Source organism: Hyperoodon ampullatus, assembly GCF_949752795.1.
Source record: "Hyperoodon ampullatus genome assembly, chromosome: X".
NCBI lineage: Eukaryota > Metazoa > Chordata > Mammalia > Artiodactyla > Ziphiidae > Hyperoodon > Hyperoodon ampullatus.
In genome coordinates, this window is record NC_136913.1 from 16,643,816 (window position 1) to 16,670,085 (window position 26,270).

General features: G+C 36.6%; 2 protein-coding genes across 2 annotated transcripts in view; one reads left to right on the forward strand and one right to left on the reverse strand.

The window, feature by feature from the left end:
• The window catches only part of CDKL5 (cyclin dependent kinase like 5), a gene marked incomplete at its 3' end in the record, with an annotated part of 159,782 nt that overhangs the window by 18,512 nt on the left and 115,000 nt on the right, over nucleotides 1–26,270 (forward strand). The window contains exons 2-3 of the mRNA XM_079727568.1: nucleotides 9,025–9,251; nucleotides 12,103–12,137. Coding sequence (XP_079583694.1) covers nucleotides 9,188–9,251; nucleotides 12,103–12,137 — 99 coding nt within the window. The 5' untranslated portion in view covers nucleotides 9,025–9,187. The remainder of the gene's footprint in view (nucleotides 1–9,024; nucleotides 9,252–12,102; nucleotides 12,138–26,270) is intronic.
• Nucleotides 23,764–24,715, reverse strand: LOC307069391 (actin-related protein 2/3 complex subunit 1A-like; the record flags this gene model as incomplete). The annotated part of the gene is given in 2 exon segments (XM_079727736.1): nucleotides 23,764–23,817; nucleotides 23,819–24,715. Coding segments are annotated over 2 exon segments (951 nt in total).

The following is a 26,270-nucleotide window of genomic DNA, read 5'->3' on the forward strand; positions in this document are numbered from 1 at the left end:
AAACGATTTTTGAGAGATTCTTACAATCTTTTTGTTGGAAGGGACCTTAGAGGACATCTAATTTAGTACACAACTCTTTAATACCACGGCCAGGCCAGACTGCTTCCAGCGGGCTCTTCCTGCCCCCTGCAGGTCCCCTTCTAGTGTGCTGTGCTTCGGATTACAGATCTTTTCTGTTCCTTGTATTTATCAGGCTCTCTAAGACTCTGTACTGCCTTGAATGCTCTTCTCACATCCCTGTTCCCATGGCTGGCTTCTTTACATTAAACAGATTTCGATCAAATTTTACCTCCTCACACAGGCGTTTCCCAGACTACCTTATCTACCTACTCCGCCTTTTCAATCTCCAAAACTCTCTATCTTAAGACTGTTTTCTTTCCTTCATAATAATTGTCACTGTCTGGAATGATCGTGTTTGTCTGTTTATTATCTGTCTCCCCTCATTGTCTCCATGAGAGCAGGGGCTCTGTCTGTGTTGTTCATTGCTGTATCCCGAAGCATCTGTGGTGGGCTGGCCCACTGTAGGATCTGAGAGGTATTTATAGAATGAATGAGTAACCATTGATGGTTCATCATTGTCCAAATCACTCCTGAGCTGACATCTGTCTCCTTTTCACTTCTACCACTGATCTTAGGTAATTCCCCCTGAAACAACCCAAATCACCCGCTCTCCTCCCTCTTTCTCAAAGAGTCTTCACACATCGGGATGCCAGTCATCTCTCATTGAGGCCTATTTTGCCCAGTTTCCTCACCAGCTCCTCCTCTGGCATGGTTTTGGAGTGTGGTCATCATCCAGGTTATCCATCACTGGGAGTTTTTGGTTTTGTTGTCGATACCCAGCACTAGACACACAGCAATATGTGGAGTCTGGAGAGAGATAGTTCAGGTAAACTTTTTTGGTTAATGTAATATTGAAATGCTTTATCTTTGATAAAAATTATCTTTTGCCTCCATATAAATGACCACAGAACTATTTATGTATGATGTCATTATCAGAATTACTCTCTGACTTCTTAAAAACTTGTTTTATTGTGCAATATAACAACATAGAAATACGTAAAACAAATTTACACTCTAATGAATGTCTCTCTTTCACTCAAGTCAAGAAATAGAACATTACCAGTGCCCCAGAAGCCCTCCTATGTATCTCTTATCAATCTCAACTCCTCCCTAGAGATAATTAATATCCTCATTTTTATTTTAATTTTTTATTTATTTTTTAAAAATAAATTTATTTATTTACTTTTATTTTTGGCTGCTTTGGGTCTTGGTTGCTGTGCGCGGGCCTTCTCTAGTTGCGGCGAGCGGGGGCTACTCTTCATTGCGGTGAGCGGGCTTCTCATTGCGGTGGCTTCTCTTGTTGTGGGGCATGGGCTCTAGGTGTACAGGCTCAGTAGTTATGGCATGCGGGCTCTAGGGCGCAGGCTCAGTAGTTGTGGTGCACAGGCTTAGTTGCTCCACGGCATGTGGGATCTTCCTGGAGCAGGGCTCGAACCCGTGTCCCCTGCATTGGCAGGAGTATTCTTAACCAGTGGGCCACCAGGGAAGTCCAAATATCCTCATTTTTATTTTTTATTTTATTTTTTTCTGCTTTATATAACAAATTTAATCAGTTATACATATACATATGTTCCCATATCCCCTCCCTTTTGCGTCTCCCTCCCACAAATATCCTCATTTTTAAAAGAAACACTTCCTTGGTCACTTATTTTTTTAATAGATTTACCACTTATATATGCATACCTAGACAATATAGTTTGTAATTCAACTTTGCCTGTTTTAAAACTATATAAATGAAATAATACTGTTTTATTAGTTTTCTGTTGTTTGTGATGAATTACCACAAGCTTAGTGGCTTAAAACAGCACCCATATATTAGCTCACAGCTCTCTAGGTCAGAAGTCTGGCACGGTGTGGCTGGGTTCTCTGCTCAGGATAGCATAAAGCTAGAATTCAGTGTGTTGACTGGGCTGAGTTCTCTTTTGTCCTTGATTAGTTCCAAAGTTGATTTCCGAGATCCAGCTCTTTTGATCTCTTTATTTCTGTGTGTTTTCTATTTCATGAATTTCTGCTCTTAATTATTTCTTTCTTTATACTTTCTTTGGATTTATTTTGCTGTTCTTTTATTTAAAACCTCTCGAGATAGATGCTTAGTTTATTTTTTTATATTTTGTGATATATGCATATATGAGGCTTTCAATTCCCTCCCATAGCATTGCCTTAGCTTCTTCCCATGAATTTGGTTTTTTTTTTTTTTCTTTGCGGTATGCGGGCCTCTCACTGCTGTGGCCTCTCCCGTTGCGGAGCACAGGCTCCGGACGCGCAGGCTCAGCGGCCATGGCTCACGGGCCCAGCTGCTGTGCGGCATGTGGGATCTTCCCAGACTGGGGCACAAACCCATGTCCCCTGCATCAGCAGGCGGACTCTCAACCACTGCGCCACCAGGGAAGCCCAAATTTGTATTTTTTTAATTTTTATTTTCTAATTAAAAAAAAATAAATTTATTTATTTATTTATTTTTGGCTGCATTGGGACTTCGTTGCTGCAGGCAGGATTTCTCTAGTTGTGGCGAGTACAGGCTACTGTTCGTTGCGGTGCGTGGGCTTCTCCTTGCCGTGGCTTCTCGTTGTGGAGCATGAGCTCTAGGCGCGCGGGCTTCAGTGGTTGTGGCACGTGGGCTCAGTAGTTGTGGCTCGCAGGCTTTAGAGCGCAGGCTCAGTAGTTGTGGCGCATGGGCTTAGTTGCTCTGCAACATGTGGGATCTTACCGGACCAGGGCTCAAACCTGTGTCCCCTACATTGGCAGGTGGATTCCTAACCACTGCGCCACCAGGGAAGTCCCTATTTTTGTTACTTCTAAATGTTTGTTATGGTTTCTTCTTTGACTGACTTATGGATTATTTTAAGAATGTATTAATTTCTAAACATATGAATATTTCCTAGTTATTTCTTTTGTGACTAATTTCTTGCATACTTGCATTTTGGAGAGAGATTGTCCGTGGATTAAAATCCTTGTAATTTGCTTTGAATTGCATTATGGCCTAGCACTTTATCAGTTTTTGTAAATGTTATGTGTGTGCTTGGGGAAAAAATGATATTCTGCATTTCTTTGCTATACTTTATATTTTCATTTGTTCAAGTTTTAAAAATGCTTAAAATCTTATGTATCATGATACTTTTTCTTTTTATACTGTCTGTTGAGTTCCCTTGGTGGTATTCTATTTTCTAGTTCTGGAATTATAATTTATTTTTCCAATTTGTTCTTCCACCTTTTGGACCTTCCAATTCTGTCAAAATGTTCAACCCTTCTGCTTTTATTAATTCAACCCTATAGTGGTCTTATAGGCTATTTCTGATAATTCTGATATTATAAGTCTTTCTGGGTCATTTTCTGTTTTGGTCATTTCTGTTAGTTCTTGTTAATGGTATCTTATTACTTCGTGCATCTGGTTATCTTTGATTATGTACTGCACGATGTAAACAAGAAATTATCTGTAACAATGTTGTGATGCCTAGGTTCATGTTACCTTCCTGCAGACTCCTGCCCCCACTGCCTGCCGCCACCCCTTTCATCCAGACAACTGTTGGTACTAACAATCTGAATGTGGGACCACCTCAATCCAAGGTACACTTAGAGGTTTATTCAGATCACTCAGGTGACATAAAGCTGTAATTCAAGTCTGTCCTGGGACTGATTTTTTTTCTGGTTTCCTTTATCCAAGGAGTATAGCTCTTTGGGGTTTCAGCTCCAAGTGAGTGGTGCTTATCATACTTCCTTCTTTTGAAACGCTTTTTAAAAAATTATTTATTTATTTATATGCAGCAGGTTCTTATTACTTATCTGTTTTATACATATTAGTGTATATATCTCAATCCCAATCTCCCAATTCATCCCCCCTGCTTTCCTCCCTTGGTGTCCATACGTTTGTTCTCTGCATCTGTGTCTCCATTTCTGCCTTGCAAAATGGTTCATCTGTACCATTTTTTTTGAAACACTTTTGCCTTTGACCTTTTTGCCCCTGGATTTATAAAGGTTTCAAGAGCAAGTCTGTTTTTCTCCCATTTTTTCTGAATCTTCCTTCAAGTGTCTGTGAGCTAAAACTGTTTTGGGTGATTTGGATTACCTCTCTGGGTTCTATTCTTTTGCCTTGATTTCAGCCAGGTAATTCTTCATAATTTTGTTAAGTCTTTGGGGCTTTTTAGGCTGTTCTTTAAAAGTATTCCCTCCAGCATTTGTATTTGTCCTCAAAGGGACATTTCATCCAAGTCATTTAGTTACTTGAAGCTGAAGTGTCTGAGTTTTTATGCCTTAAAAAAATTAATCAGCGTTATTCATATAAAATTGTAGTTAAATCCAGTTTGGCATAAATTTTTTTCCTCAGTATGAATACTGGTAGTTAAAAGACTGTTCTTGACACCTATGTTATATATTTACTCACACATTTAAATTCTGATTCCCAGTTTGCATTAGTCGATTTTGATTTCCATAGAGAATAGGTGGGACCAAATGTTCTTTATATATACATACTTACATACAGAACTTTTGGGGGTGCTGAGTCTTCTTAGTAGGAGTAATTTAATATTTATCTCTAGTTTCCTTTGAAATGAGCCGTACCATTATTGACAGAGAGTAGAATATTTAAACGTTTCCTGGGTGTTCTTCCAAATCAGCCGTAGAAGATGAAAGAATGATTCATTCTCAGAAACACTCTGAGCATCTTTTACCTGGAATGTGACTGACTTAGATCTTCATGGCTGGCTCGTTCTTGTTATTGATATTTCACCTCAAATGTCACCTTTTTAGAGAGGGGGCTGTCTGTCTGGGTAATCACTCCTTTTTCTCCCTTCATAACATGTATCACTATCTGATAATAATCTTGTATTTTTTTCCTCCCTCAGTAAAATGTGAAGCTCCATGAGGGCAAGGACCTTGCCTGTCTTGTTCACCACTGTCTCGTGTGTCTTATTTACCCATTCTTTGAATCATGTTAGGCAGTGAGTAATTTTTTGTTTAATAAATGAATAAATAGAACAAATGTTTATTTCTTTTGAAATTGTGACATTATTTTCTCTAGATGTCACAGTCATCCTTTAAAAATTTGTGATTCCATTGAATTAAAGTTGTTTTCTAAAATAAGTATAGTGTCTGCTTTCTCTTGCCTTTTTTCAAAAACATTTTTTGGTAAATATTGAATGAAAAATCAGACAATAAGAATCTGACCTAAAGTAAATATTAGAGTGACAAATATTTAGCATTAGGGACAACTGTGACTTTGTTATATATTGAGCTGGAAGGAGGTCAGTGTGGCTGGAGTGGAGCAAGCCAAGGGAGAGAAGAGTCAGAGATGACATCAGAGGAGAGAGGAGGTTAAGACCTGGTGGCTTATGTGGACTTTGACTTTCACTCTTAATGGTATGGGAGGCCCCTGGAGGGTTTTGAGCAGAGAAGTGACATGGAGGTGGGTTTGGAGCTATAGGGATTTTGACGTATGGTCTACTTCTGAGCTCTCATATTAGTTCCACTGGCTAATTTGTCTATCTCTGTGCCAAGACCACCCTGTTTTAATTTTTATAGCTCAAATCTTTTTTAAAAAATTAATTAATTAATTAATTTTTGGCTGCGTTGGGTCTTTGTTGCTGTGCACGGGCTTTCTCTAGTTGCGGAGAGCAGGGGCTACTCTTCGTTGCAGTGTGCAGGCTTCTCATTGCGGTGGCTTCTCTTGTTGAGGAGCACAGGCTCTAGGCACACGGGCTTCAGTAGTTGTGGCACATGGGCTCAGTAGTTGTGGTTCGCGGGCTCTAGAGCGCAGGCTCAGTCGTTGTGGCGCACGGGCTTAGGTGATCCACAGCATGTGGGATCTTCCCGGACCAGGGCTCGAACCCTTGTCCTCTGCATTGGCAGGCGGATTCTTAACCACTGCACCACCAGGGAAGTCCTATATCTCAATTCTAACCCTCAGTATATTTGGTAGAGAGCAACTTGCCGGATCCTCCCCTCAAAGCTGAGCCTTCTTATTTTTCTTATTCGGGCGGGTGTTGGCTGTACTTGGAATTCTGCTCTTCCACATATATTTTAGAATCAGATTATTATAATTCCTCAGAAAACCCTCTTGGGATTCTGATTGGAATTGCATTGACTGTATAGATTAATATGGAGACAATTGATATTCTTATAGTATTGAATTTTCTAGCCTTAAAATTGGGATAACTTCATTGATATACGTCATCTTTAATGCCTTTGAATAAAGTTTACATATATATATATATATATATACACACACACATGCACACACACATATATATGTGTGATCTATATATGTTATGTGTGTATATATATATATATATATATGAATAGAGGTCTTGAGTGTCTTTTATGTTAAATCCTAAGTGCCGTTTTTGTTACTGTAAAGATGATTTTTAAAAACTACATTTTCTGTTTCTTATTGATGTTTACAAATACAGTTGATATTTGTAGATTGAGCTTATATTTAGCTACCTTGTTAACACTTATAATTCTAATATTTGTAGATTCCTTTGAATTGTCTATGTAGACAATAATTATCTGTAAATTCTATCACATTTTCCTCTTTCTAGTCCTATATAGTTTATTCATTTATTTTTTCTTATTTTACTGAGCTGTCTGGAACCCACTAGGATAATGTTTAATAGTAATGTTAATAAGTATTAATAGTAGGACTTCTTGTCACCTTCTTAATTTTTAAAGGGACTGTCTAAATATTCCACACTTAAGAATGATATTGTAGGTTTTTGTGAGATACTTTTATCAAGATATGAACATTTAAAAAGCATTTAATTATGGACATTTTACCCTTTAGAAAGTTTACATTCCTACTATTAGTGTTCAGAGCGGCACACTTTTTCATGTCGGTACTTTACACCACATGGGGTACTCATATATTTTAAAAGTTTCAAATTTCATAGGCAGCAAAAAAAAATTTCTTTACTGGTTTATATTTATTTCTTCCTTTTAAACCAATATTATATATTGATACAGCTGTTCTTCTTAAAAATAGGATAGGTTTTTTTGAAACAAAAGAACTTATTTTGAAATAATTTCAGATGTAAATTTGCAAAGATGGTATAAAGAATTTCCTGTTTCATAGACCCTTGACCCCTATTGCCCAAATGTTAATATTTTACCATATTTGCTTTATCATTCTCTCTCTCTCTCTCTCTTTCTCTTCCTCCATACACTATACATATTTTTTCCTGAACGGTTTAAGTTGCAAACTTTATCTCTAAAAACTTTGGTGTTCTTCCTCTTTTTTTTCTGGTTAAGCTTTTTTTTTTTTTTTTTGCGGTACGCGGGCCTCTCACTGTTGTGGCCTCTCCCGTTGCGGAGCACAGGCTCCGGACGCGCAGGCTCAGCGGCCATGGCTCACGGGCCCAGCCGCTCCACGGCATGTGGGATCTTCCAGGACCGGGGCACGAACCCGTGTCCCCTGCATCAGCAGGCAGACTCTCAACCACTGCACCACCAGAGAAGCCCCCTGGTTAACCTTTTTATTAGACTGTCTTATCCTAGAGATCTGGGCTGTGCCTTATTTATTTATTTTATCAAAATATAATTGACATATAACATTGGTTTCAAGTGTACAACATAATGATTTGATATTTGTATGTACTGCAAAATGATCACCACAGTAAGTCTAGTTAACATCCATCACCACGCATAGTTACATATTTTTTTCTTGTGATGAGAACTTTTAAGATTTATTCTCTTAGCAACTTTCAAATATACAATACAGTATTATTAACTATAGTCACCATGCTGTACATTGCATCTCTAGGACTTGTTCATTTTATTACTAGAAGTTTGTACCTTTTTTTTTTTTTTTTTTTTTTTTTTTGCGGTACGCGGGCCTCTCACTGTTGTGGCCTCTCCCTCTGCGGAGCACAGGCTCCGGACGCGCAGGCTCAGCGGCCATGGCTCATGGGCCCAGCCCCTCCGCGGCACGTGGGATCCTCCCGGACCAGGGCACGAACCCATGTCCCCTGCATCGGCAGGTGGACTCTCAACCACTGCGCCACCAGGGAAGCCCAGAAGTTTGTACCTTTTGAACACCTTCATCCATCTTGTCATTTCTTAAAACAAGAGCATTGTTTTATGTAACCACCTTACTATCGTCGAAACAAACAAAAAAATTATCATTGATACAATATTACTATCTAATCTGTAGACATTTAAATTTTATCAGTTACCCTTTATAGCAAAAAATTTTTTTTCTTGTCTAGGATGCATTCCAGGATCATGCATTATATTTAGTTATCGTGACTCTTAATCTTCTTTTCTGGAACAGTTACTCAGTTGTTCCTTGTCTTTCATGATGTAGACATTTTTAAAGAATACAGGTCAGTTATTGAGTAGAATGTCCCTTAGTTTGGGCTTGTCTGTTGCTGCCTATGGTTAGATTCATGTTTTACCTTTTTGGAAGAATGTATGTGTGTATGTATATTTACATACACATTTATATCTATTTCTACATCTGTCTATATTAAGAACTGACCCTATATGGTTAACTCTTATTTCCAAGCTTTCCCCCTTTTCATCTTTGTAACTTCCTTTTATGAGAATGAGACCAAACCCACATTGTCCACGGTGCATTTACTTATTTGCTCAATCCTAGAATATACATGAGGAAGTTTCATATCTCTGTGTAAAAACAAATAACTGAGTATAATATTTGTTTATATTTCTTTTTGTCTTTAGTTCAAGGAGAGTATGTAGTTAAAATACTGCTTTCAGAAGTTACCTGGGGTTAATTCTTTTCCCCCAGCCTCCTTCAGTGTAGTTATATTATTCATTTCAAATACAGTTAGGTACATTTTTTCATTTGTGTTTCATTTTGGGTTCTTCCCTCCTATTATTATTAGCAGCAGCAGTAGTAGTAGTAGTAGTATATGAAACATTAATGTTGTTTTAAAAGAACTGTACAAAAAGATTGATTAGGTCAGAGTACTGAGAAATAAAACTTATGACTTTTAATTGTGTTTGTTCTTTCAGGGAATCATTTAATACTTCACATTAGGACAAATATGTGAAAGTTCCTGCCAACCTGTGAGAATTTCTTCCTTTGGACATTGTTTCTACTTACTGTACAACTTTCTTAGAAGTTCTTTTTTGATGCCATGTTCTGTGGCTTGCATCAAAAGAGGAGTTTGTCTTCATGAAGATTCCTAACATTGGTAATGTGATGAATAAATTTGAGATCCTTGGGGTTGTAGGTGAAGGTAAGTTTAGCATTCCTTGAGTTTTTGAGCAATGTACAATTATATCTACCACCAAAAAAGTTATTAATTCAGATTCTGTTAACTTAACCTTTATCAATTCACATAAGTGCCTAAGAGTAAAGTATTAAAAGTAAAATTACTCTTTAACTATTTGGGTCTTATTCTCCAATTGAACGTTAATAACATTTAAAAATCCTTCAAAGTTTAAGAAATCAGAGATTTCTTAAGGCTGCCTTCACTTCATTCTTTTCATTATCATTCATGATTTCTTTAGTCTACATTTTTTTGGTTACATTTACTTTTTATGTCAGCTAGGCTTATTTTGACTAACTTAAAACTTGTATGTTAAATTTTCCTTAATACATGATAAATAAATGAATAAATAACTTCTATTTGTCTTTGAGAATAACAAATCACATTTTATAAATTCTGAACCACATAATTTGGTCATTTTTTAACATCTCTGAAATCAGATGTGTGTTATAATCAGTAGCATGTCATGGTTTGATTGACAGCACTTTTTCTTTCCTAGTAGTACTAATGCTTATAATCAGTGATACCAATTTGATGAAATATGGTCATTCAATTTCATAAATCTTCCTGATTTTTCCTTGTTAGTAATTTTTGCTCTTGACTTAAAGATAACTTTATGGAGATTTTGAGAAATGATTCTGTTAACACGGTATAAGTGATTTATAATTATGGTTTCTTAGCATCTATATCTTTAAAGCAAATATTACAAAAACTTGATATTTCAGAATTTTCAAGTATATTTTGAATTTCAAAAGAAGTTTTAAAATTTACCTATGTCAACAGGATAGTTGTTCTGGATTTTAATATTAAGTTGTTAAATCCTTTTCAAATAAATAGAAAGAATTAAAATATTGTCTAATCATTGGGTGTTTGCTTCAGGGTCCGAAGTTTGAAACCATATAAAAAGAATGGATCCTTCTTCCTTCACCAGTCAACTCCTTTTCCTGTTTTTCATTGATATTAATTATGTAGATAAAATTCATTTTCAATGTCTTATCTACTATTAATTTTATAATACCTGCTTTCTTTATTATTTTTATTTTTGTTTTTTCAAAAGTATTATAGAGACATGCCGTAAAGCTACTCGCTGGAGAAGGTCAGCTCCTTGGGTGTAACAGGGTTGGAATGTTCCAGATTCTGGGCCTACGTTTTTCTGGATCATAGCCTTGTTTTTCTTATTATACCCATAGGTGATCATCTTCTCAGGGATCGGCTTAGATTAACTAAAACTACCAGACTGTTATATATATCAGAATATGTCAGTTTTAAGTTGTAGTCAGAACCATCATTGCTATATGGTTTTTTTTCTTTGTAAACTACCTCAGGTGCTTTTCTGGCTATGAAATACATATATATTAAGGAAATTAAAAACTGTCAAGCAAACTCTACATCCCTACAGCCTAAGCAGTGCATTTTTACCCCACAGAAAAACTAGCATGGGCAGTTAAATGAGGATTGGATGATTGCCTGGTGATTGTGGAGTTGAGTTGGATGGCTGTAATGGCTGGGTTCATCCTAGCTGTGATAATAAGATTCATCCATCTCTACCGGGTGAGGGAGACTTACTCTGGCTCTCCAGACTCTGTTGGAGACACATTTCCTAATTTCATCTCCCTGAAGTCCTCTTCTCAGAGATGAACACGGGCTTTGCCCGTCTGTAAATGTCAATCATTTCTATAAACTTCAGTTATCATATATTATATTTTGATTCTCCTAATTAAATTTTTTCACATTATAACTTTTGCCTCAATTTTCTTTTTTTTTTCTTTTTAATTTTTTTTTATTAGTTTCTGCTTTATAACAAAGTGAATCAGTCATACATATACATCCGTTCCCACATCCCTTCCCTCATGCATCTCCCTCCCTCCCACCCTCCCCATCCCACCCCTCCAGGCGGTCACAAAGCACCGAGCTGATCTCCCCCGTGCTCTGCGGCTGCTTCCCACTATCTATCTACCTCACGTTTGGTAGTGTATACATGTCCATGCCTCTCTTTCGCTTTGTCACAGCTTACACTTCCCCCTCCCCATATCCTCAAGTCCATTCTCAAGTAGGTCTGTGTGCCTCAATTTTCTTGCCGTCAACTCTGTGTTCTGCCTCTAAGGAAGTAGCTTACTGGCTAGTTAATAGTATAAGTAACCCAAAAGGTAGTGATGTATCTCATTTGAAATATATCAAAGAAAGTGGGAGTGCTTGGCTATAAATGGCCAGAGATCCTTGGACCCCTCTGCTGGTGCCATTGATTTTAATATTTATGGCAAAAATTTAGCAACTCCTACTAGTTATTAATTGGAATGCTGAGGTGAGGCCTGTACTATTTTGCCAGTCAGGGAAAACATTCCAGTATCTTAGAAGAGAATTTAAATGTCTCCTAGGACAGAGAACATATCTGGTAGGCTCCATGCTTGAGCCTACCTTTGTGAAGCCATTAACTCTTGAGTTCCCTAGAATCTTTTGAGGTAATTTTAATTTACTGTTAAAGTTCTTATGTCCAAATCTTATCTCTAGAAATTTTTAAACTTAAGTTTAAAAATGCCTCAAGTGAAATTTTCTTTTAAAAGAGAAACATTTAAGAATATGCACTTGTTGGGGAAATGGGTTGCTTATACTCTTGGTTTATAAAAAATGTATAATAAATATTCATGCTCTCTTTGTATATGGCTCATTGCATTATCACTGCAGAATATTATCATTTTATGAATCATTATTATACCATATATTGATAACCAATGTAAATATAATAGAACTTTGATTCTACAGTCTCCAAGAGCTGTAATTTGTATACGTGCCCCTAATTGTTTACTTCTTTTTATTATAGGAGCCTATGGAGTTGTACTTAAATGCAGACACAAGGTAAGTACATAGTTTTTAAAAAGAAAATATCTATATATGTTTAACTGTTTTGAAACTAATGTAGTGTTCTGTGCATGTGGGCATATAATTAAAACTGGCTATGATGATGATGATGCTTAATAAAGGAGAATTAATATGGGAACCCTGAAAAAAGAGACTACTTTGGGTAAGCTTTATCATGATTAAGTAGTTAGTTCTTTACAGTCATGTGCTCTTTTTTTCAACTGACCTATGTGTAGGTGAAAAGCTGCCTAATGGGAAGAGAGAAAAGATGGTAGAGAAGAAATCAAAGTAGTGACAGATTTAATTTATGTTCAAGTACTTAAGAGCAAGGAGGAGTTTCATGTCAATATTTTTCTTGTAGACCCAATAACTTAGATTGCTTATTGGGTCAGAATCCAGATTTTGAAGGGTAGTGGATAGGTGTTTGGTTATGAAATAGGGCTTGGGGTAATAGTGTATGATTGACTATTAGCTGTGGTTGATCACCCTTGAACAGCCTTGAAATGAATCTTATATATATAGATTATTTGACTATGATTAACAATCACCAGTTATTCAGGGAGGTTATTTCAAGTTTCCATAGGTGTTGCTCAGTGTTGAGGATGTTTTACTCAGAGACTACCTTTAAGATGGCAAGTGTTGAACCTGTAACAATTTCAAACATTAGGTTAAATATTTTTCTATTATGGTATACCTAGTTTGAATATTAATATCTGGCCTCATACTATTTTGTGTATAATTTGTTAAGGCCAAGGTTTAAAGTTTTTTGTGATATTTTATAATGATATAATTTATATCTGAGATGAGCTTAGCAATTTAGCCTAAGCCATTTAATTTAAACTCTCAAATCTGTCAATCTGTCATAACATATATGTATGTGTGTGTGTGTGTCTATATATATATATATATATATATATAGACACACATACATAAAGATGATATAATTTTTACGTTTGCTTTTTCTGTCCCATTGTACAAAATATTACTTACATTTTGAATTTAAGGCTTCATGACAGTTGATGTATTTTGGGTTTTACATCACAAATCTCTTTAATTCAAAGAATTTTCTATTATTCTTGAAATTGCGTGTTTGAGTTATTTTATGTTGATAATAGTTATCTGAAGATCTCTGCCAGTAAATCCTAAAAAAGTGGTTTGAATACTGTTGGCTCTTGATTCAGGATGACTAAGAATTTAAAATAATAAATTAAATATAATCAAAATAAATTTAGCACCTTAAATTCCTAATTAAGAAATATCACTGCAGTTTGAAATTAAACAAATAGCTCTCTAGTGAAGTGCTGTGCTTTTAAGGAGGTGCCTTGAGTTAAAATAAATTTAGGAAGCTTTAAAAAAATAAAATTCTTGGGTAGATACTACTCAGGGGAAATAGGTTGTTAGTGTCCAAATTAAATTTGACTCTTTCATGAACATAATACCCCTTTTTGTACTATGGCTCTGTTGATACAGCGTAGCAGATGGAAGCTTCAGTTCTTAGTCTTAATCCTTGAATTTTAAAACCCAGGGATTTCTGATATATAATGACAAATCTTCCAGCAGTATTTTCTCTCAGTCATTGTCACACTTCTTCCCGTGACCTTTTCCCCTATACTTTCTTTTTTTTAAATTAAAAAAATTTTTTAGTAGATCTTTATTGGAGTATAATTGCTTCATGATACTATGTTAGTTTCCGTTGCACAACAGAGAATCAACCATATGCATGACCTTATCTAAGCTCTCCTGCCTTTTATGTACAAATAAAGTTTATTAGTTGAATATATTGTTTTTATCTTTCCATATATCTGGTTTACTCATTTGTTAAAACATGCTTGTTAACTGTACCTCGTTCTCATAATACACGCTATTAGTGCCAGCAAGATGGGCTCGGAGTGAAAGTGGACGAGAACAGGCATCTCTGCTCTTGGGAAACCGACTCTGAATGTGAACTCTGATTCTTAGTGGCCATGTGCAAGGCATTTTGAGTTACAAGGATGAATAAACCATAGTTTTCTTGCCCTTGTATGTCTTACGGTCTGTCTGAATAGATAGAAGAATAGATAAAAAATAACCTGTGAGATTGCTGCAAATGAGATCGCATCTAAAAAAAATACCTCTTTTTTACTGCCCTTCACTAAGTGAGGGCCCTACAGACCAGCTGTCTGAATATCGTTGCTTTTTCCTTTCATGTACCTAAAAAGATAGCACTGGATGGAAAATTTGAAGCATAAATTAGTGCCGAACTCAGAGTAATATAAAATTCTTTCTAGAATTTGCAACTGTTTAATCATTAGACTTCTTACAGTATACCCTTTTTTCAGCTAGAATCAGACCTTCAAATCTTTACCCCACTATCCAAAAATAGAGAATTTGATGCTTCTGATAAGATTTACCCGTTAGGATCAAACGAATGGATAACTATGAAATCTCATATTATAGTCAAAAATGGATATAATCCTCCCTTTTGTGCTTATTATGTGTAAAGTGATCATGCCCATATATTTTGCATACCTTTTAAATTTTTAATAAAATACTTATAAAAATGTATAAATCAGGTCTCTTGTGATTACTTACACAGGTATATGTGATCACATGCATAAATTTGATCTCTTTCTGAGAATGTTGGCTATGATTGTATATACAATTAAATAATTCCTAGCATATGGTGTATTTGAACAAGTATGAAAGAAAGTCACTGTTTTAATCTGTGTCCTGTTGCAAGAAATTTAGAGGTCATGTTTATAAACAGATATATCTTGTCTTTTGTGAACATAATATGATGTTGGGCTATTCCAGACCAAAGATCATACTTCTTAATTTACTGAAATAAATGCTGCTCAATTAAAAAAGAAAAATGTAACTGTACTCTCTTTTTGACAACTTCTGTTTATTGTTATATATGCATATTGGCATGTATATGAACACTCTTAGCAGTGACTATTAAACTCTTTATGGAGCTTTATGATTACTCGCACTTGGAAGAAGTTCTGGCTTGGACCTTTGCCCTGTAAATGTGCATTGCTGATTTTCTTTTTCTTTATGTGTCTGCTTTGAAGTGCCTGTGAGAGGGGAGGCATGTTTTACAGTACACTTTTCTTCCCAGAAACTCAAAAAGGTCATCCTCACAACAAAGTAGGGAGAATGGAATGGAGATGAAATAGGGAGATGCGATTAGAACTTGAGGCAAGAGAGAGGATAGAGAGAGGTTTGAGATTGATGCTAATTGAGCCTAGGACACAGAAGTGCTGATTCATGTAGTTCCTTTCCTATGGCCGGGGTTGACTTATGAGAAGTTTTTGTTTGTTTTGAAGTAGTAGGTAATGAATGCTCTTGAATAGCTAGTTATACAAAGCTGTGAATAATCCAGTACTGGGGTACAGCTGTAAGTATTAAATAAATGATAAACTTGACTTAAATTACAGAACCAAAAAGGAAGGACACTGTAGAGAGCTTTTGCACAGTGGCGGGTCCCTGTGGAGGGATTAAAGATGATCCCAAGGATTTGTGGTAAACTGGAAAAGCATTAGTATCATTTATCTGGCTGGGAAACTTGTAAAGGGTGTATAGGTTTGGAGGGAGAGATAATGAGTTTGGCTTTCATAATAAAGAATAAAATGTCAACAGAATACCAAACCTGATATTAGTAAATACCACATATTGAGCATCTACCATATATGGTAGATAGGCACTCTGTTTGATGTTTTACATTTAATCCCCACAATCCCCACTCTCATCCCTATTTTACATATGAGGAAACTGAGTCAGAGAGAGGCTATGTAATGGGGCCAAGATTATGCAGCTGATAAGTGGTGAAACCAGGCTTTGATCTGACTCCAGAAATGGCTACCTTGAACCTGAGATGGAAGTGTGAAATGATATGAACCTTCCAAGAGGGAGTACAGAGCAGAGTGAAAGATGTGTTTAAAATGATCATACTGAAAGGAGAGGGAGTAGACCTCTTGAAAGCAAGGAAGAAAGATTTTCTTAAAATGGTATTCACCAATAGTGTTAAAAATCCATAAAAAAGATCCATAATGATAAGGATTGAGGGGTGAGAAAATCCATTTTATTTAAGAATGCCATTTATTAATGACTTCTTTAAGTCAAATGATACATTAATGCCAAATTGCAAGAGGGTAAGGAGAGAGTAGATAGAGAAGATCTGGATTGTGTCATTTTTCTCTTTTGAGAGTTGTAGGAAGAGTAGATTTGATTAAATATTTTCTAGTTAGGAATACCCATATTTTCCCCTACTAAAAGGCATTCTTTGGATGTTTGTTATTACTTAATATTCACAAATTTGTCTTTTGTTATAAGCCTTCATTTTTAGGAAGCAATATGCATTTTGGATTAATGATTCCATTTTTCTTTTTCAGATTAATTTTATTTTTCCACCAAAAAGCTGAATGATGATTTGGTTACTTTTTTTTAATCAAACTATTTTGAGAAGACGCTTGAGGAAAAGTCAATGAACCATTATCAATATAACAGATTATTTATAGTTGCCATCTAAAACCATACAGTTATTTTCTACTAGACCAAAATAAACTTGTTTTTTCCCACATTAAATAAAACATGTTTTGCCTTAATTTTTAGTTTTAGGTTTTACATGTTATTTGAGTTTTTAAAACTTAAAAAAGATGTCAACAATGAGAAACAGAATATATGGGATATTATATTATTTACTTTGTCATTTTATTCCTCCTTATTTAAATTAAAATAAGATGTAGTTTCTTGCTTTTGTGTACAGAATTTCTAGCATTTGAAGAAGATTATAGCGAGGCTTGGGGTTTTTCATAAAGATTGTAAGAAGCTGGAAGTATTTCAGTATTAATTGATTATTTTATCATAATCTTTTTTTAGGTAATTGCACTGTCTGAAATTATGTGAATTTACTGCAGGTTATGAAGATTAATGAGATGTCAGTGTTAAACTGGACTTCAGGTCAGGAACAAAGATAGTAGGAATCATTAATGGGGGAAAACATCTGCCTCTTCTTACGGAGGCACTCATGTAGAACCATTACTTCTGTGTGGTTTCCTATCTTGACCGGGTTTTTGTTGCTGATCCAATTGACTGTAGAACAGTCTCTGGAACACGACAAAAGTCTCACCAAAATCGTACTTCTTTGTACTATAATATTTTGTATTTCCAATTCCGCTAGTCTGTTGATATAGGAAAAACTACCCATGTTTCTGTTGTCTTGTTATCAGTAAAAGAAACAATGGCTCACGTGTCAATTTCCGGATGAGTCTGACTTCTTCAGGGAACCAGAAGAATCTGGGGCTTTTGCAGGCTTCCTTGTTGCCTTTATCCTCATCGTCCTAATCTGGATTTTTTTTGTTTGTTTGTTTTTTAGTAAATGAGATAAGGGAATGGTCAAATTAGAACTAGCCCCACTACTAGCTCTGCATGCATTGTCTACACAGAAGGCTTTACCTCATTTGTCCTTCTTATAGTGACTCAGTTCCCCCCCCCCACTCCACAGCCCCCCAGTCTAGAGGCCGAGTTGGCTGGAGCACTAGATGGACTTTAAAGTCCCCTTTTCTGCCAATCATAAAACAAAATTATTTCCTTCTTTAAGAGAACATTCTTGGGACTTCCCTGGTGGTCCAGTGGTTAAGACTCGTTCAATCCCTGGTCGGGGAACTAGGTCCCACATGCCTGCACACCACAACTAAGACCCGGAGCAGTCAAATAAATAAATTAATAAACATTAAAAAAAAAGAGAGAAAGAACATTCTTTCTACATCTTCTTAAGATGAGTAATTTCATTAGTCTTTGATAAATGTCTCTGCTTAAGGGATTTAACTAGTTCTTTAATGTGACTTTAAAACTTCAGGAACCAAAAACGAGTGTGAATCATTTTTCTACACAGCCTGAAATATATATTCACTGGAAATGTAAGAAAAGGAACTGATCAACAAATGCCCGTATAGTGGACACTTTAAAATAGTTAAGCATAACTCTTTATCAGTTGTTGAAATCAGTAACTGGAAAGTAGTACATGGGGATCTATTTTTATATAAAAAGTAACCCACCCCTGAAATACCATTAGAAACTATAGTTCATATTCTGCAGTGCTTTTGAGCTTTACTATTTCTTTTTTTAAAATTTATTTTTATTTTATTTTATTTATTTTTTGGCTGTGTTTGGTCTTTGTTGCTGTGCACGAGCTTTCTCTAGTTGCGGCAAGCAGGGGCTACTCTTTGTTGCAGCACGCGGGCTTCTCATTGCAGTGGCTTCTCTTGTTGTGGAGCACAGGCTCTAGGCATGCGGGCTTCAGTAGTTGTGGCTCATGGGCTCAGTAGTTGTGGCTCACGCGCTCTAGAGTGCAGGCTCAGTAGTTGTGACGCACGGGCTTAGTTGCTCCATGGCATGTGGGATCTTCCCGGACCAGGGCTGGAACCCGTGTCCCCTGCATTGGCAGGCGGATTCTTAACCACTACGCCACCAGGGAAGCCCACTATTTCTTAATTTAAAGGTTTGTTTCCTATGTTAAAGCATTTTAATTAAAAAAATCAAATTAAAATTTTTTTCTACCTCCTGTACTTAAAGCACTGTGTTCTAGGCATGGTATTACAAAGTAAAATTCAACCAAATATTTGTTTAAGAAAAATCTTTTGAGTGCCTGTGGGCCAAATCTGGCCCGCCTCTTATTTTATGGAACATAGCCATACTCATTCATTTACGTATTTTCTATGGATGCTTTTGCGCTAAAATGACAGAGTTAAGTAGTTGCAACAGGGACCGTATGACATACAAAGCCTAAAATACAGTATTTATTTTGTGGCCCTTCCTAAACAGAAAAAGTTTGCTGACTTCTAATGCTGAGCAGCCCTAACTAGGAGAATACAGTGGAAACAGCATAGTGGCCTCAGTGGACCAACAATCTCAGTTTCTATTTGTCTCTTTGCCCTTGGTGCTCTTGGAGTTTGAGGAATAGAATTAATAAAGTGTGGAACTTCCACTGAAAATTACTTTTCCCTTGAGCTGGGCTTGGGTAAATCTTTTGGCTGGCTAAGTAGGAAATTTTATATTGGTTACTTCGTTCATGATCAACTGTCAGAACGGAGAAGTGGACTTTGCTAGGAACTGGACATACAGAGACATATACAATCTATTCACCCTGACTGTGTTCCATCACTGGCCTGAATAGCTCTCTTTTCATCCAAAAGGAATACAAAGAAGAAAACAGTCTCCACTGAGACTATGAAAGATTACTTGAGTTCAAGAGAAGGACATTCTCACAAATATGAAGAGTTAAATTCTTTGGAGACAAAAAAACTTGAGATATCTTCCTAATATAATTCAAGTGGCCATAAATGAGAAATTAAGTTAAGAAGCAATAGTAATAATCTCTGTTTCAAGTACCTCTTAACTTCCAGGCATTGTGCTATGATGCTAGGTGCTTTTTTTTAAAAAAATACAAATTATTTATTTATTTGTTTGTTTTTGGCTGTGTTGGGTCTTTGTTGCTGCGAGCAGGGACTACTCTTCATTGAGGTGTGCGGGCTTCTCACTGCGGTGGCTTCTCGTTGCAGAGCACAGGCTCTAGGTGTGCGGGCTTCAGTAATTGTGGCCCGTGGGCTCTAGAGGGCAGGCTCAGTAGTTGTGGCACATGGGCTTAGTTGCTCCACGGCATGTGGGATCTTCCCGGACCAGGGATCGAACCCGTGTCCCCCTGCATTGGCAGGCGGATTCTTAACCACTGTGCCACTAGGGAAGTCCTATGCTAGGTGCTTTATTTTCATTACTCTTTAGATCATCATAGCAACTATAAAAGTTAGAAAGAATTACCTTCCTTTAACATGAGGGAAACTGATGCTCAAATATAATAGATTAATTTCCTGAAGGCCATACAAGTTAGTAGGTGGTAGAGCCAGGAAGTAAGCCTCATAGGCCCATCTTCTTTTTTTGTTTTTTAATCGATGAATAGTTGATTTACAATGTTGTGACCTTCTTTTAAAAAAAAATTGAGGTAAAATTCACGTAATGTAAAACCAACCATTTTAAAGTGTACAACTCAGTAGCATTTAGTACATTCACAATATTGTACAATCACTACCTCTATCAAGTTCCAAAACACTTCTATCACCCCAAAAGAAAACCCCATACCCATTAAGTACTCACTCCCTGTTTTTCCCTCTCTCTATCCCTGGCAAACACCAATCTGATTTCTCTATAGATTTACCTATTCTGGATATTTCATATAAATGGAATGACATACAATTTGTGACCATTTGAGTTTGACTTCTTTCACTTAGTGTAATGTTTTTGAGGTTCATCCATGTAGCCTGTATCATTACTTCATTCCTTTTTTATGACTGAGTCATATTCTGTTGTATGGACATATCACATTTTGTTTATCCATTTATCTGTGGATGGACATTTGGGTTGTTTTCACCTTTTGATTATCGTGAATAGTGTTGCTGTGAACGTTTGTGGTCAAGTTTTGTTTGAGTCCCCGTTTTCAGTTCTTTTGGGGTATATAGCAAGAAGTGGAAATGCTAGCTAGGTATATGGTAATTCTGTGTTTAACTTTTTTGAGGAACCACAAAACTGTTTTCCTCAGTGACTGCACTACTTTACATTCTTGCCAGCACTGTACAAAGGTTCCAATTTCTTCACATCCTCGCCAACACTTGTTTCCTTATTTTTTTTAATTGTAGCCATCCTAGTTGATATAAAATGGTATCATTTTGTGGTTTTGATTTGCATGACACTAATGATTAGTGATGTTGGACATCTTTTCATGTGCTCTTGGCTATTTGTATGTCTTTGGAGAAATGTCTAGTCAAGTCCTTTGCCCATTTTTTGATTAGGTTATTTCAACCATTTGTTGAAAGGACTTCTTTCTCCATTGGATTGCCTCTGCTTCTTTATCAAAGATCAGCTGTGTTTGTGTTGAGTCTAGTTTTGGGTTCTATGTTCTGTTTCATTGATCTGTGTGTCTGTTCTTCACCAATATCATACTGTCTTGATTTACTGTAGCTTTGTAGTAAGTCTTAAAGTCAGGTAGTGTCAGTCCTCCAATTTTGTTGTTCTTTTTCAGTATTGTGTTGGCTATTCCAGGTCTTTTGCCTTTCTATTTTACCTTTTAAATCAGTTTGTTGATATCCACAAAATAGCTTGCTAGGATTGGGATCGCACTGAATCTGTAGATCAAGTTGAGAATTGACATCTTAACAATATTGTGTGTTCTAATCAATGACCACAGAATATCTCTCCATTTGATTTTTTTCTCTTTGATTTCTTTCAACAAAGTTATTTAGTTTTTCACATACATATCTTACAATTGTTTTGTTAGATTTATACCGAAGTACTTTTTTTCTTTTGATGATAGTATAAATGGTACTGTTTTTAATTTTTAAATTCCAGTTCCTTGCTGGTATATAGGAAAGTGATTGACTTTTGTATATTAGCTTTGTATCCTGTGACCTTGCTAGAATTGTGTATTAGTTCCAGTGTTTTTTGGGGGGTAAATTCTTTGGGATTTTCTTCATAATCAGTCATGTCATCTGTGAACAAAATAGTTTTACTTCTTCTTTCCCAATCTGTATACCTTTTACTTCCTTTACTTGTCTTGTATTAGTTATGACTTCCAGTACAATGTTTAATACAGATGGTGAGAGAGGACATTCTTGTCTGGTTCCTGAGCTTAGTGGGAAGGCATGCAGTTTCTTACCATTAAATACGATGTTAACTGCAGGTTTCTTGTAGAGTTTCTTTATCAAGTTGAGGAAGTTCTCTCTATTCTTAGATTGCTAAGAGTATTTATCACAAATGGGTATTGGGTTCTATCAAATGCTTTTCTGTATCACTTGGTATGATCATGTGGTGTTTTTACTTTCATCTGTTGATTATGAATTGAATTTAGGATGTTGAACCAGCCTTGCATACCTGGGATAAGTCCCACGTAGTTGAGATGTGTATTTCTTTTTATACATTGCTGGATTTGATTTGATAATATTGGTTGAGGATTTCTACATCTGTGTTCATGTAGTTTGCCTTTCTTTAATGTCTTTATCTAGTTTTGGTATTGGTAATACCCTAATGTGTCCTCATAGAGTAAGCTTTGAAGTGTTTCTCTCCTTCTGCTTTCTGGAAGAGATTGTAGAGAATTTCTTCCTTAATTTCTTCCTTAAATGTTTGGTAGAATTCACCAGTGAAACCGTCTAGGTATGGGACTTTCTTTCTGGGAAGTTTATTAATTATAGTTTGAGTTTCTTCCATAGATAAAGGCCTATTCAGATTATCTATTATTCCTTGTGTAAATTTTGTATCTTTTAAGGAATTGGTCCACTTATCTAAATTATAAAATGTGTAGGCATAGATTTGTTCATAATATTCTTTTATTATCCTTTTAATGTCCACGTGGTTGGTAATGATGACACTTCTTTCATTTCTGATATTAATAATTTGTGTCTTCGCTCATTTTTTCTTGGTTATCCTGGCTAGAGGTTTATCAATTTTGTCAGTCTTTGCAGAGAACCATCTTTTGTTTCCATTGATTTTTTTCACTACTGAGTTCCTGTTTTCAATTTCATTGATTACTGCTATAATTTTTATTGTTCTATCCTTTTATCCATTTGCTTAATCTTAAGTTGTCCTTCTTTGCCTTATATCCTAAGGTAGAAGCTTAGGTTATTGATTTTAAGTTTGTTTTCTTTTCTAATATATGCCTTCAGTGCTATAAACTTTTCTCTAAGCCCTGCTTTTGCTGCATCATACAAATTTTGATTTGTATTTTCATTTTCATTTAGTTCAAAATATTTTAAAAGTCCTCTTTAGATTTCCTCTTTGACCTATGTATTATTTAGAAATGTGTTGTTTAATGGCAAAATATTTTGAGATTTTTCCATCTATCTTTTTGTTATTGTTTTCTAGGTTAATTCCATTGTGGTGTGAGAAAATACTTTGTATGATTTTTATTCTTTAAAATTTGCTAATTTGTGTTTTGTGGTACAGAATTTGGTCTATCTCGATGAATATTCCACGTGAGCTTGAGAACATGTATTCTGCTGCTGTTGGATGAAGTATTATGTAAATGGCAGGTAGATTTAGTTGCTTGATGGTGCTATTCAATTCACCTATCTTTATTCTCTCTTTTTTTTTGCCTACTGAAAGGGGGTGTTGAAGTCTCCAACTATAATAGTGGATTTGTCTGTTTCTCTTTGCAGGTCTGTTGCCTCATATATTTTGTTTTGTTTTTTTTGTTCAGTATTTTTATTTAATTTTTTAACAGACAATTTATATACCTCCCCCACCCCTTCCTTTAAGTTAGTGTGACAATTTTCCATAATAAACTACTTAAAGAGAAGCTTTGGTCAAGAATGGAATGAAATAGCAAAAGAAACAAACAAAAAAAAACCCACCCCAAATCACTGCTGCTTTTAAAAAACCAACACTTTCACCAATTACACTCAAACAAAACACACAGCAAGGTTTGCGCCATATGCGTCTTCAGTGTTTCCTGGAGGCTGGCTCTCCTCCCCATCATGTGAATGGCGGAGTTGCTCGGTGCAGCCTGTCTGTCCTCATGCTGGATCTGGGAGGCTCGCTCAGCTTCACAGTATCCAAAGGCCCTGGATAGAAGACTCTAAGGTCTTGAAATCCCAAATGGTCATGGCTCCGTCAATGCCAGTAGTGCAAAATTTGCGACAGTCTTGCTTGTCCATCTCATAAATAGACACTCGAGTGATGCTGTTCTGGTGCAGCATCTCCAGGGCTGTGTTTCGGTCCTTGGTCGTGGCCCACTTGTCCATGTTGCGGAAGTGCTCCATGGCCGACATGTTGTGCTGGATGCTCTGTTTCGGGATGTCTAGCTTGGAGACGAAGGTCAAGCAGCCACGGTCGTCGTAGTTAAAGAGCATGGGGCAGCAGTCATGGCCAGCAGCCACAACGCTGTTCTCCGAGCCGAACGACACACTCAGGAGAGGCAGGAACTCTGTCTTCAGAGTTGAGACCTGCACGCTTTTTGAGGCATCAACAGCAGACACGGTGCCGTCGTGGCTGACCCAGGCCAGGCGGCTCCCGCTGGCGAACAAGCTGACCCCGTTCACCCAGCCGCCAGTGCCACTGCCACCATACTCTGACATCAGCTGACCAAAAGGCATCTTGCTGCCCCAGGGTGTACTGGCGACCGTGGAGCGAATGGGCTTTTTTATGTGCTTGCTTACCCACCAGTCATTTTCTGACTCGAAGTAACAAACATAAATGAGTCGTGCTCTGCTGCCCACAGCAAATTTGTTCTCTAGCGGGGACCACTTGACAAAAGTGGCTGCACAGTTAATTCTCAGGATCGCCAGGGTCGGCTTCCAGACTCCACCTTTCTGACCCCAGACATAGGCATTGTGGTCAGCCCCACAAGTGACAATGCAGTCACTCTTGGGAGCCCAGTCGATACCTGTGATGTGTCCGTTGTGCTCCTTGAATTCATGAGCTTTCACCCACTGGCTCCCGTTCTTCTTATAGATGTGGACTTCATGGTTATTGGGGCTAAGGGCAATCTGGGTACGATCCCTGTTCCAGGCATGGCAGGTGATTGGCTCTAGTAAAAATTGATGCAGGGACATTATTCTTAGTGTTTTCGAAGGATAGACAGCTGGGAGTCGGGACCGTCCGGACGGGCTCGGAGCGTTGAATTCGCGGACTCTGGTCAGTGGACACCAACAGGCTCTGGCGGACGCGGGCAGAGGACCGAGGCCCAGAGGGAGCCCCTTATATATTTTGATGCTGTCTTGTGTGGTGCATACATATTAAGGATTGTTATGCTTTCTTGGAGAGTGTATCATTTTCTAATGCCCCTCTTTATCCCTGATGATTTTTCTCATTCTGAAGTCTACTTTGTCTAAAACTGATATAGCTATTCCAGCTTTCTTTTGATTAATATTAACATGGTATATCTTTCTTTATCCCTTTGCTTTGAACCTAGATGTATCTTTATATTTAATGTGAGTTTTTAAAATCTACTCTGACAATCTCTTTTAATTGGTATATTTAGGCCATTCACATTTAAAGTGAGTATCAATATACTTGGATTAATATGAACCATGTTTGTAACTTTTCTGTTTGTTATACTTCTTTTTTTTTAAACAATAACAGGTCCCGTTTTTCTACCTTCCCTGGTTTCAGTTGACCATTTTGTATGATTCTGTTTTCTCTCTTGTCTTAGCATATCCATCACATTTCTTTATAAAAGGGTTTTTAGTTGTTGCTCTGGAGTTTACAGTGTATATTTACAACTTATCATCTAAGTCCACTACCGGATAACTCTACTCTGCTTCTCAGATAGTACAGGTACCTTTCATTTTACTTATCCATTTGCTATAATTAGCAAATACGCTATTACTATTATTACTTAGAACAGTTATCTATTAAGAATAAGAAAAATAGATTTTATTTTACCTTCATTTATTCCTTCTCCAATGCTCTTTCTTTCTTTGTGTAGATCTGACTTTCTGGCCTATATCGTTTTCTTTCTCTGAAGAACTTTTTAAAACAGTTTTTACTAGGCAGGTATACCGGTGACAAATTCCCTCAGTTTTTGTTTATCTGAGAAAGTTTTTATTTCTCCTTCAATTTTGAAGGATAATTTCACTGAATACCTTCTAGGTTGCTGTTTTTTTTTCTTTCAACACTAAATATTTCACTTCATGGCTTCTGACAAGAAGTCAAATGTACTTCTTATCCTTGTTCTCTATAAGTAAGGTGTTTTTTTCCCCTCTGGCTTCTTTCATGATTTTCTCTTTGTGTTTGGTTTTCTGTAGTTTGAATACGATATGTTTAGGTGTAGAGTTTTTGGGTATTTATCTTGCTTGGTGTGCTCTGAGCTTCCTGGATGTGTGATTTGGTGTCTGTCATTAATTTTAGAAGATTCTCAGTCATTATTCCTTCAAATATTTTTTCTCTTTTGTCTCATTCTTCTTCTGGTATTCCAGTGACACCTTTTGTAATTGTCCCATAGTTCTTGGATATTCTTTTCTCCTTTTTAAAATTCTTTTTTCTGTTTGCATTTTAATTTGGGAAGTTTCTCTTGACATATCTTTAAGTTCACTGATTCTTTCCTTGGCCATGTCCAGTCTACTGATGAGCCCATTAAAGGTATTATTCATTTTTGTTATGGTGTTT